Consider the following 12,035-nt stretch of genomic DNA (forward strand, 5'->3'; position numbering starts at 1 on the left):
GCAGATTGCTTATCTTCTTGCAAGCCCAATTTCAAACGTCAAGGTCTTCTTGAGGTCTTTTCAACATTTTTCAGGGCACTTTTCTATTTTTTGATAGAACCGCATCTTTTCTTAGTACTGTCATTTTTCAGTGTGCATGTTTTGACTTCAATATAAATGATGGTATATGTAATATTTTATATATTCTAAAAATCTATATGCTCACCTCTTTTTCTAAACTTTTTATTGCATAAAAACAGGCAAGAATATACTGCATAGTGGAGTTATAGTAAAGGAAATTAAAATTCTTCACATGATATGAAGATACTAGAGAGGAGACCTTCTAGAAAAAACATTGAAGAAAGCAGAATGAGATTAACACTATGTGCTAACAAATGATTTGTTCTCTAGGTGAACAAAAGGTGTTAAAAATATTCTCATGAACATAAACCAGAAGGAAGAAAAATTGCATTTTAAGTTCATTGGTGATTAACACTGTCACATCTGTAGTGGTGACGTAAAACTTACTTGCCTCTGATAATCACAGTCTGTTTAAAAGCCGCGAATACAGAACACAGGCTAAAACTGTATTTCTATTAAAGCAAAAACCTCCGCTGACTTTTATAGGACTAGCATTTCATACATGAATACTGACTCTTGTAACTTGAAAATCAGAAGAAAAATTTGGTCACCTAAAGTAGGAATTAATGTCATAGGATTTGTTTGACAGCAATTCTGTAAAAACACTTAGCATTTTTTTGTTAACACTCAGGGCAAAGCCCATCTTTCAAGATGTAGGAGAAAAACAACATTCTAAGTAAATGAAAAGACAAAAGGAGCATCCCATGAAATTAGGTGAAGGTTTCTGTGAGTGGCATGACTAATTGCAGATTTCTCTAGCAACTAGTGAAGAAATGAGATAATTGTAGCAGTCGGTAAAATAACTAGAAATTCTTTTCAGCCAAAGTAAAATTAGAGATCATACACATTAAGTGTGATGATTTACTGCAACAAAAGTAATAAATAGCAATAAAGCATCAGAAAGAGAAAATACTTGATATTGTTTTTGCAGACTTGCTTCGCTAAAAACCTATGTCATAGCAATGCATGGTAAAGGACATCAAATAATACGCTTAGGGTTAAGTCATTATTCCATGACTGGAGTTTTCTGAAGAGAAAGGTCCAATGGTTTCTGTGGGGCAAATTCTAAATATTCGAGTAATGCAGCAGTAACTGTGTTCCCTCTTTGACATGTTCCTGCAGTATCACACCACCTTTGATTTTGACAAAGTTTCACCTTACAGTTTTAAATCCACTTTTGTACGTTACCTACATCTGACAGGAGTTTATATTATACAATTGTTTACTTCTTTACTTTCCTAAAATAGAACATATCGTCCCAGAATAGTTGAAGATTTGAGTCTTTATGACTTTAAAGGAAGAAAAATGTAACCCTTCTGGTTAAAATAAATTGGATATTGCTTTTTCTCTGCCTTTAAGTAACACAGTGAATGTATATTTTAAGAAATACAGAGGAATGAATACAAAATATAATACATTGAAGAACGATGGTTGAGATCTTTTCTAAAGACCAGAGGTTGCAGTTGGAAGCAGTGAGAAAAGCATTGCGAGTTAAAACCCACAGCAGTAGATGAGCATAAGCAAATCCAAAGTGATATAAAACTTACGCCAAAAAGGAGGGCACCAATTAGAGAAAGAAACGAAACACAGTATCTGTGTGGTCTTTCAGAGGAAGACAGAACTAAGTGGGATTTAACAGGTAGCTGTTTGAATCATAACCATGCAGCCTTTAAACGTGCTCAGAGAAAGCACATATTTGCCTGCAAAAGGTAGCGTAAACTTATACTGTAAGGTATACAGGTAGTGTAGGTCAGCTCTCAGATTTTAAATTTTTCTGCCTACATCATTTTTGATCAGTATTGTCACATCTGTTCTTAAAAACATTTTTACATAGCTTCTTCTACCAGTTCCTTCCCTTATGACGAGAATGTTCTTCCTAAACCAATGGAAAAGCAGTTAGCCCTCACCCTTTTCCTCTTCGAGAAGCAAAAGTGCCAACATCTTTTGTGATTTGTATGAAATCATTCATAGCTGTCCCAAAGATTACTTTTTATTTCCCATTAAAAAAAAAAAAAAAGTTTCTCAGTCCAAACTGGCCCCAGAAGTGTTGAAACTGTTTTCACAGCAGAAAACAAAAGGAGAAAACGCAACTGAAGTTAAGGCACATGTTATATGTGTCAATGCCACCTCACTTTGAACCACGTGATCTCCATCTTCAAAACCAAAGTTAATGTTAAACTTAAAAAAAGAAAAATCAGAACTAGACAATAATAATAATAATAATAATAATAAGATCACTAGTACAAATTTAGAAGTGTTCTCATTTTTCTTTTTTTACACAGAAAAATTGCCCTTTCTTTGTAATTAAAAAAAAAAAGAAAAGAAAAAGAAAACAGCTTAGACAAACTGGTATTTTTTTTTGGCAGACACTGAACAGTTCCTGGCCATCCATACCACCTATTTTGCAATCCTAGCTAGTCTACGGTTTTGGCCTCTATTTCTAACACACAAGAACCAGACCAAATTCTGTGCACAGAATATGCTTATAGTGCAGAATAGGTGAAATATTGTTTCTTATTCCTTGATGAAGTACTGCTACATTCCAGCAGGACGTACCGAGACTGTAAGTTAACACAATTTGTCTTGCAATTATTCAAACTTTCTCTTTCATACAAAAGGTTCTAATTCAGGAAGATTTTTAACAACACGCCTGATTCATTCTGATCATCTTGGCTACTTAGGCTGATACAAATTTTGGGGGAGCAAGAGCTGTTGATCATGTCATACAATAAAACTGCCACAAGTGCATACATAGTTCTGCGCTCAGACCTTACAAAAAATATAACACCATACAAGAAAATGCGGGAATTACTTACGAATCCACATGATTTTCAAAGGAAAGGAGGATTGGAAAGGGCGATGTCTTAAATGCACATTCAGCAATAGCTTCTATTACTTCCTAAAGAATCAAAATACATACAGTTACAAATTTATGTCTCTAAAGAAACAGCATTTGGTCTTTGAAGACAGAAAAAAACTCAAAGAGGTCTGAAATCATACCCAAACTGCCTGAAATCAGACCTTCCATTCTAAACATCCCAGAAAGCTCTGGTTGTGCTTTTGCAGCAACCAAATTTTTCAACCTGAACTGTAATCAAATCTCCAAAATGTCTGATGAGCCTCAAGCACCACGTTTCTGAAGAAATGACTTATGTCTGCCTAAATCAATAGTTTAAATGTAAAACTTGGTCTTTGTGTGGAGTTGTTCCATGCCTGAAGCTATGACTTTCATGAACTATTTTGCATAATAATAAACACGCTCTGACAAATGCGTATCTTCTAAACATCATCAGCAGAAGCACGTATCCATAAAATCCGTAGTTACTCTGACTCACAAGTTTTAGTTCCCTCTTTTTTGATGAGAGAAGTCCCTTTAAGGCAAAAGAAAGAAGCAAAGAAAGAAAAAAAAGAAAAAAAACATTACTCAGTTAAAATAGTTGTCTGCGTAGTAATCATCAAATAGAGGGCTCAGACTGAAACTTGTGTAGAAGTTTCCTTTCAGCTCTGATGGAAAATGGCAACTGTAAATCTAGCAGAGGAATCATTTGATAACACTAATGGGGGTGCACAATACAGTAATGCACTCACTGTTACAAATTATTCAATGTTTCCCTACTGAAACACAAATCTTCTTTTTAAAAAGAACTTAGAAAACACTGAAGACTTTCCATATGCATTGCTGTCCAACTCTGGAATGCATAGGAACCCATAAGCCTGTTCCCTCCCAAATCATAAGGATGACTAAAATCTAAAAGATTTATTTATTTTAAACAAGCCTCCTCTGGGGATTCCTTTTGCCCATTTTCTGGTACTTTTAAATGGTCAATTGAGAAGCATAACAGTAAGAAATCCACTTCCTAACATGAAAGCTGAGCTTCTGGTACATTCTTCTGATGTTGGGTTGCAGAATCCAGGGCTGGAAGGAAAGCACAAGCCATCTCAAGATTTGCTGATATGAGCTAGGATACAAACAAAATTTACAGTCTTCATGTAAATAGAAAAAAACCACAGCTCATGCACAAATTGTTGTAGTATCTTTTGTAAGATGAGAAGCTAGCTCTCTCAGCACACACAGGTGGTGAATAACTATATTTAATAAACTGCAATCACCAAATATTTAAATGCTTCACATATCACTAACCATTCACATGCTTCAATTAAGACCACTTCTAGTTTTGAAAGAAAGCAGAAAAGCAAAGTATTTATTAGAAGAATAGTTAACGGTGCAGAAGGCTGGGTGAAGGCAGGTAGGAAGCTGCAGTTTCTTTCACAGCAGGGATTCTCCCATAGGCGAACGCACGATGGAGATTCCCACTGCACATTTTCTTTCCAGCTCCAGTAAATCACTAAGTGCTGGCACCACCTCAGTGCTGTTCAGAACTGGTGAGATTCTTAAAAGCATCTAAGGCCATTCTGCCACGACAAGGGACCAGCAGCGCTGACAATGGGGTTACAAAAGTTGAGTCCTCCCATCTTGATGCTCTCCGCACAGATCATTAGCACTGGCTTGGTCTCCACCCACCTCCACCCTCCCCTTGGTTATGGAGCATCATGCAGGGCTTAAGAACACTTGAGGCTGGATATAAAAAGTACTGCCAAAAGCAGTCCTGAGGCCTTTCTTGATCTTACACACCGCGCAAGCTGTGAAGTAAATCCATAAATTTATTTTCAACTGCAAAAAGGGATGAAATCCAGCACATGTGGGGAAAATAAGCTGAAAGGAAAATCAGGATTACACTGATGAAATCTGAGGATGAAAAGCTCAGGCATTGGTTCAGCAGAGAAACAGGTATGTTGGTGATTCAGTCTTGCACTGCATTCAAATGTAAATGCAAATTCTCTGTGGTCAGAGAGGAACACCACAGTAAATTCCATACTTTACTCCAGCTGCAGAATGATTCACCTGAAACAGGTCTCCAAGGTATATATAAAGCACACGTGCAGAGATTCCTGGCATGAAAAATACTGTCGGTTCCCTACAAGATCTCACCCTGGCAGCAGCTCACAATCTGCAGCTGAGAAAAACCTTACCGATTTCTGTATGTCATGAAGCAAGGTAAAAAACCAATCAAAAACCCCACAAAAATCCCAGCAACGGAAGGATGGGGAGTATACATTGCTTCTGTCTCTGCACTTCAGAAAGCCTATCTGAGGCAGTGAAAACTGACAGATTGAACAGAAGCATTGTGTGCCGTGGTCACGCCAAAAGCATGAGCTGATAAATGATTCAGCACTCAAGACCCAGCGATCACTCTGAATTGATTCACGCACTTCTGACACATTATTTCACTATCATTTTGCTCCTCCTCAGCCAAGCAGCACACTTTCGTTGCTGAAAAGAAACCAGAAGTTTATACATTTTTACATTTTTTCTGTGTGGAGAAAAAATATTTGCCCTGAAGTGACAGATGAAATATTCCTAACTAGGTTTAAAATACCTTCCAATACCTCTCCTGCAAACAAAATGCCTATGGTTGAACATCTAACTAACCAGGGATAATCCTCATTCATGTTAATAACCCTTTTAAGAATCAGATTAACTTTGTTTTAAACTCCTGCTCATGACCAAATGAGTTGAGAGCTATCTTCCTTAATTAAAGGACTTCCAGCAATCAAACTCTACGCATATAAACATAATTGGCTTCACATAAACATAACTGGAAAGTTAATAACAAACGTGCAAGAAGATTGTGTTTTACATTTTCTTGTGATTAACTCAATCAGTGAAGAGTTAGAGAAAACAAACTGAAAAAAAGAAAGGAGTGTTCTGGTGCATGTGAAATTTGGTGTTTTGTCTGTGTGGCAGTATCGTTTGCTTTTTTTCTTTCCTAAAGGAAGACATTGTAAGACAAAAAAACCCCAACAACTCATGCTTCAAGTGTGGGAGACATGCTTCAAACCTGTAGCTAGTGGAGAAGCCACACCTAACAGCCATAACATAACTAAATTCAGTAATGAGTATTTTCCCATGTCTTCCTGCACACAGGTAAGTCTAGAGACGTATTTCCATGGTGAGTTCATGTATCAGATGAACAAGAATTATTTCTTCACACTTCAAAAGCGATATCCTGATGTATCATTATAAGCTGTGCTGACTACCAATCTTAACACTATAGGAAAACACCTCCATCCCACTCCTCTAGCACCTCGGATCAAAAACATCTTTAAGAGTAACAAGAAGGTAACAATTTAAGGTTATTGCCAGGGGTATAGTATCTACCTTTTATTACAGAAAAAGGAAATGGAAGATGAAATTCAGAAATACAGATGATATGTTTAGGGTTTGAATGGCACAAATATCCCATCACGCTCTCCAAAGATACTAATTTTTCTTTTTCATCCTCCAGTGCTTCAAATTTAATCCCAAGTACAAGGATAAGGGTAACACTGCACACACCGCTATTGATTTTTTAAATAGTTAATATAATGATCATGTGTGGATGGGGACCTGCCAAACTGGGCACGTGTAGTGTGTTCTCTGTCCATAGGAACTTAAAGGCTTGCAAATTGTAGAGATTTCCACGTCAGCTCCTGTTGCCTCCCTCAGTTCAGCACTTTCGTCTCCCATTCCATTTACCAGGCAGAGAAGAGAAAAAAAGAGTATACTGACACATTGCTTATTGCCATTCAAATCCTTGTGAACTTTATCTCAGCTCTCCTTGCCGCATGCTATGGAGCTGTAACACAAACCAGTCCTTCCTCCCTATCGGCCTGGCTCCAGACCCGATTCACAGTGTGTAAAATCACCTGTGGTGGCAATACGTGGTCTTTCAGCCCTGGCTGTGTCTACCCTGTTTCTCTCCCTGTCAGATGTGCTGCAGGGACATCCTCCAGAGTATGGCCCTGGGCATGGAGCCCAGCCCCCAGATGGCCCAGACTATCACACCCTTTTCTTCCGACTGCCATGATAACCAGGAACCTCTTCTCTTCCAATGATTCTGCATGTGCTCTGAAATCACCTCTTACAGCATCTTTCTGCCCCCACATTCCTCTTCCTTTCCACCTTTGCAGTAACATTCTCGCAACGTACTTGTGATGCATTTTACATGAAAGAAACCTCCCCACCTAAAGCCAGCTACACCAGTGTGCTGTGTTGCTGTACCTTGAAGGATATTTCAGTTGTCATAGTGAATCCGTGTGTAATGACCGGCTCTTCTTCAGCTGTCCGCCCTTTCCAGCAGTCCAGCTCCACACAGCGGCAGCCTGACAAAAGCACTTGCCGATACATCTCCACCGATGAGTTACCAGCCAGCTGTCCAGCTGCGACAGCACAAGAACATGAAAAAAGGGAAGTCATTTTGGGCCTCGGGAATAAATACAAATAATCTAATAACAATTAGAGTTAACGGCATCTTTTACCCTTGGCTGAGAGGAATAACGCTCAAAGACATACAAAAAACGTAAGAACGTAATGGAAATAATAGAGTCAATGTTATAGTTTGGATCCTGCCCTTAGTTAAACTGCTGTGAGTGAGGAGAAATAACTGAACCGAAGCCAAATCAAAAACTTCTGATAGACAGCATCAAAAAAATAAAACAAAACAAACAAAAAAATAAAATGGCTTAGTTCTAAAAGACTTTGTTATCCTTTGACAAGCAACGTGAAATTCAGAGGCGACTCAGGACAGTCAGATCACATTTTCTCATAACATGCAATGCAGTTTAATACAAGATAAAACAAACCTCCTGCACAGTCACTAATGGCACCATTACTAGGTCTCAAATCAATATTTAATACACTAATCACCACACTGAGTTGGTCAGTTAAATTTCCTGATGTGATACTAAGTTATATAGGGAGAAATTTAATTAAACTACCAGTTTCCAACAATGACATAATATAAATATAAAAATAAACAAAGAAAACTCAACTTTTCCCAAACTCAGGAAGTATTAAAAAAACCCCAAAACCCAAACCCAAAAAAGCAAACCCCAAAAAACCCAACAAAGAAATCCAGTTGCATTCAGGGAATGATATCCAGCCAGGGTGTCTTCATCTGCTGCAACAGGTTTGATTCCAGTCGCACGGATACAAATTTCTTGCAGCAAAGTGGTTATGATAATTGAAGAATGGCTCAGTGCTTGTTTTACACGTGAAGAAAATGGATGCAGTTTCCTGCTTTCTAGCAGACTTCCTGAGAAAACCTTCCTGGATTTCTTGAAGGGAATTCGCTTGCTTTTTAAGGAGGAAGTGAGTTCATTTACGCTAAAGATTCTTCACTGATGGGGGACATATAAATACTTCATTGAGACTAGCATATAATATAATGCAGATTAATCCTCATTTTATTGTCTCTGTAGTTCTGTGGTTAGGTTTTATGCTGGAAACTACACGTTTTGGTTTGCTTCACTAAATAGCATTGTCTGCTTTCTCCGTGTTTTTACCTTCAACTAAAAACTGTAATGGAAAAACTCTTCTATTTGAAAACTCCTGTTTACCTTTTGTGCCTGATACATGAACTGGAGCAATCATAAACACTCCACAAGGTATTAACATTACTCCTGTTGAAATCTGTAAGATTTCTCATCTCCTGCTGGAACCAATGGGAAATAGATGTTAATAACAGAAGAATTTTGCTAGTGCTGGAAGGTTCTGAAAATCCAAATGGAGTAAGCAAAGTGACAATATGTCTCTTGTTTTTTACTTAACTTTTTCCTGTGTTTCCCCTTTGATTATGGCATGTTATCTTTACTCGCACAAAAGCCTTTTTGGTGCAATGCCCATGTCTGGGGTAAGCAGTGGCTATTTTTTTTTTTTGCAGGATGCAAACAAGCACAAGCATGGGTCAGGGTACAACAGCACACTTTTCTATGTACTCATCCCTAAGCATCTGCTTATGAAAACTTGGCTCTCATTATATGGATTCGCTGAACTCTGCTGCCTAAAAACCTAGATTCAGTTAGCAAACTGTTTTCATTTTGTCCTTCTTTTCCCTCAAAGCATACTGAATTTTGATTAACAAACTATGTTATGATTAACAAACGCTACTATACTTCCTGAGAGATTACTGGCCGTTATTATTGCTAAGTGTTTTGGACTACAAGATCCTTAACCTTCAAAAGTGCTTAAGTAAATCATGACATGCATCGCTTGCCATATGACACTTCTCCACACTACCTTATTAATAAGGCTCAGGTGTTTTGGAAGGATTCCTGCTAAGGATAAGAGGATATTCAACCTCCAAAACATTCGATCTTCAGAAAGACTCCCAGTACAAGTGCAAAATGCTAGCAAATGTTTTAACAGTCTCAGTAACTTATTTTTCTGAAATATGAAATACTAGGAATGTTCCCTCAAATGTTTTTTGCATATATTATTTATAAATTTCTGTTGTGTGAGTCTCTACTTGCATCTATTCCAAACTATGCCTTTAATAGATGCATTCTAAAATGTGCTAACACAGACACTAAAGCGAACACTTCCAGTATGATATTTTTAATATGCTGAGTACAGATCAATTTTTTAATACTGGAAATTGAAACCATTATGTATTCCCTTCTATAATACATACAGCATCTACAGTAATACCATAATATTTGTATCCTATCACCCTATATTGGATAAGGAGAAACAGATTTTGACAAAAACTTGCTTTACTAAAAAATATAATCAGCCAAATCATACCTGACAGGACACTAAGCAAAATGAGCCGGTGCTAATTGATATAAGCTGAGGATACGACCCATGTTTCCCAGTTCCACACTTCTGTAACTTTAAGCTGCTCATTTCTCACCAAGGGCATTCAGCACTGTTGTTCCAAGTGCAAGTTATTTGCAAAACACAGACTTAACATTTGGTTACAATTTTATGACATGTATCCTCCTAAAACCGGAGGATATTTGGATCCGGGTATTTGGAGTCACTTGACTCTTCATTACTCTAGAAACAGAAGCTGCTTCTGCCCCCTCGCCCACCCATGGCACCACCTTCTCCCAGCATGAAGTGCCCGCATATTCCTTTTGCCCTGCACAAACATGAGTTGCTAAACTTTCTCTCTTCACGCAAGTCCTGGAAAAGCAACTGGTGCTCTGGATCATAGGCTGTAGTTTGCAGCGTGCAAACTGAAGAGCCCCATACTGCTGGGAGTCTGGCTCTTGACTCCAGCAGCAACAGAAGGTGCTGGCAGCTAAATTTTTTTTTAGACACAGCACATTTATCTGAATTTATTTTCCTTCCAAGCTATTTTGCCATGCACAGGACAAGCAAATTAGACCCCACGCTGTGACATATTCTGCTATTGCTTCTAAGTCAAAATAAGGCTCTCACCCTATGGTTGTTATTTTTAACACCTTATATTGGACCAAAGCAGGACATGCGGTCAGGCTTGCTCCAGCCAGCAGCAGGAATACACTTGCTGTCAGCATTGATTCAGGCCCACCCAAGCAGAAGATGCAACACTTGCGTATGCCAGGAGGGCTGGGGCTGGCCAGCCTCTGAGTTTGTATTTCAGCTCAGCCGCCAGCAGTGCCCAAGCAGCTCCCAGGCTGCAGCCAGGCTACGTGACAGACGCTATCTGGCATGGGGTAACCCTCGTCCTAGCTGTGGGACCCACCTGAGAAAGACACACTGCATGACCAGCTGAGTCTCTCCAACTGCAGTGAGGGAGTGGGACCCAGCGGGACCTACTTGCAGAACCCTTCCCCTGCTGCCGGCCCTCCATATCTTTGTCTTACAGATTTCAGCTATTTGAAGATCTTCAAATGCAGCTATTGGAGTCAGAGAAGTTACCCAATCCTCAACACAGTTTTATCCTCCTTAAAGAGGAGGGTTTATAAAATAAGATATATCTTATTTCAATATGCTTCAACTGGTTGGTCTGAAGAGGCAACTAAGAGAAGGCACAGAGGATCTTGAAAACTCACTAAGCAGTAGTGAATGAAATATTACTCAAAGGAAACAAAACACTTCCATGACCTTGACTTTTCTTCTCCTTCTTGAGAATCCAGTTATCTCAGATCAAACAATTTTTTTAAAAACTCTTTATGTTCACCTCTGCTGCTACTGCAGGCAAGCTTCCTCTAGAAATTTTGGTGTCAGTTGCTGATCTGTATTACAGTAATTAACTTTGCCTTAAGGATACAATTTGTATGATTTTTTCTTTTTTTTTTACAAGGTTTCCACTCACTTTTAAAAGCAGAAAATCCCTCACTTATAGTATGGCTTCAGAAGGAGGGAATTGGCATAGGTGAGGCTGGTAAGGGAGGGCAGGTACTCCTTAGGACCACAAAAAGATAAGCTGAGGTTTAACAGTGCTAGTGTGAACACTCAGCTGACAAAATTAGAGCAGTCATGTAAAAACATGACAGAGCAGGAGACCTAAGGAATTTTTACTCAGAGTCTGCTTAATTGAGTAGTCATCTTCTCACAAAAGCCAAACTGCCTCAGAGGAAGATGCAAGAGAGTCAGGCAGATGGGAATCACCATCTCATTTAAACTATTTTTTATATCCAGGATTTTTTTTGAGATCAGGGCACCAAACCAGTATCTCAGAAAGTTCCACCTAAGACCTTCCACACAGACCATCTTTCCACTTTGTGAAGCAACAACAGCTTTCCTTCCACTGATTTTTTTTTTTTAAATGGCTATAGTCAATTCAACAAGGTAACTGTGGAAGCAGCTTCCACAGTTGCACTGAACAGGCCACAGGGCCCGATAGTGGTCTGTAGCTTCCTTCCTGTGAGATGAAGTCATTACTTTCAAATTAATTTCATCTCTGAAAACTCAGCCCTTTTCCTCAGAGTTACACAAGGTATTATGATATTCTGAAGGGGAATAAAGAAAAATAGTGACAGCTGGAAGGTAAAAAAATACCTCCACAAACTGCTGATGGATGGAAGAGCTGCACAATAACCACTACTCCTTTTTACTCGTTAGTCCTCTCATGTTGGCTATGTACGCTAAACTGATAGCTCTG

General features: G+C 38.7%; 1 protein-coding gene across 4 annotated transcripts in view; it reads right to left on the reverse strand.

Annotated features, from left to right (window-relative positions):
- Positions 1 to 12,035, reverse strand: part of PLCB1 (phospholipase C beta 1) — a 396,670-nt gene that overhangs the window by 104,511 nt on the left and 280,124 nt on the right. For all 4 annotated transcript variants that reach the window (XM_054820497.1, XM_054820498.1, XM_054820500.1 and 1 more), the window contains exons 11-12: positions 7,223 to 7,380; positions 2,937 to 3,019 (exon numbers count right to left, since the gene is read on the reverse strand). In XM_054820497.1, the coding sequence (XP_054676472.1) occupies positions 2,937 to 3,019; positions 7,223 to 7,380 (241 nt within the window). The remainder of the gene's footprint in view (positions 1 to 2,936; positions 3,020 to 7,222; positions 7,381 to 12,035) is intronic.

The sequence above is a fragment of the Grus americana genome, chromosome 3 (assembly GCF_028858705.1).
Source record: "Grus americana isolate bGruAme1 chromosome 3, bGruAme1.mat, whole genome shotgun sequence".
NCBI lineage: Eukaryota > Metazoa > Chordata > Aves > Gruiformes > Gruidae > Grus > Grus americana.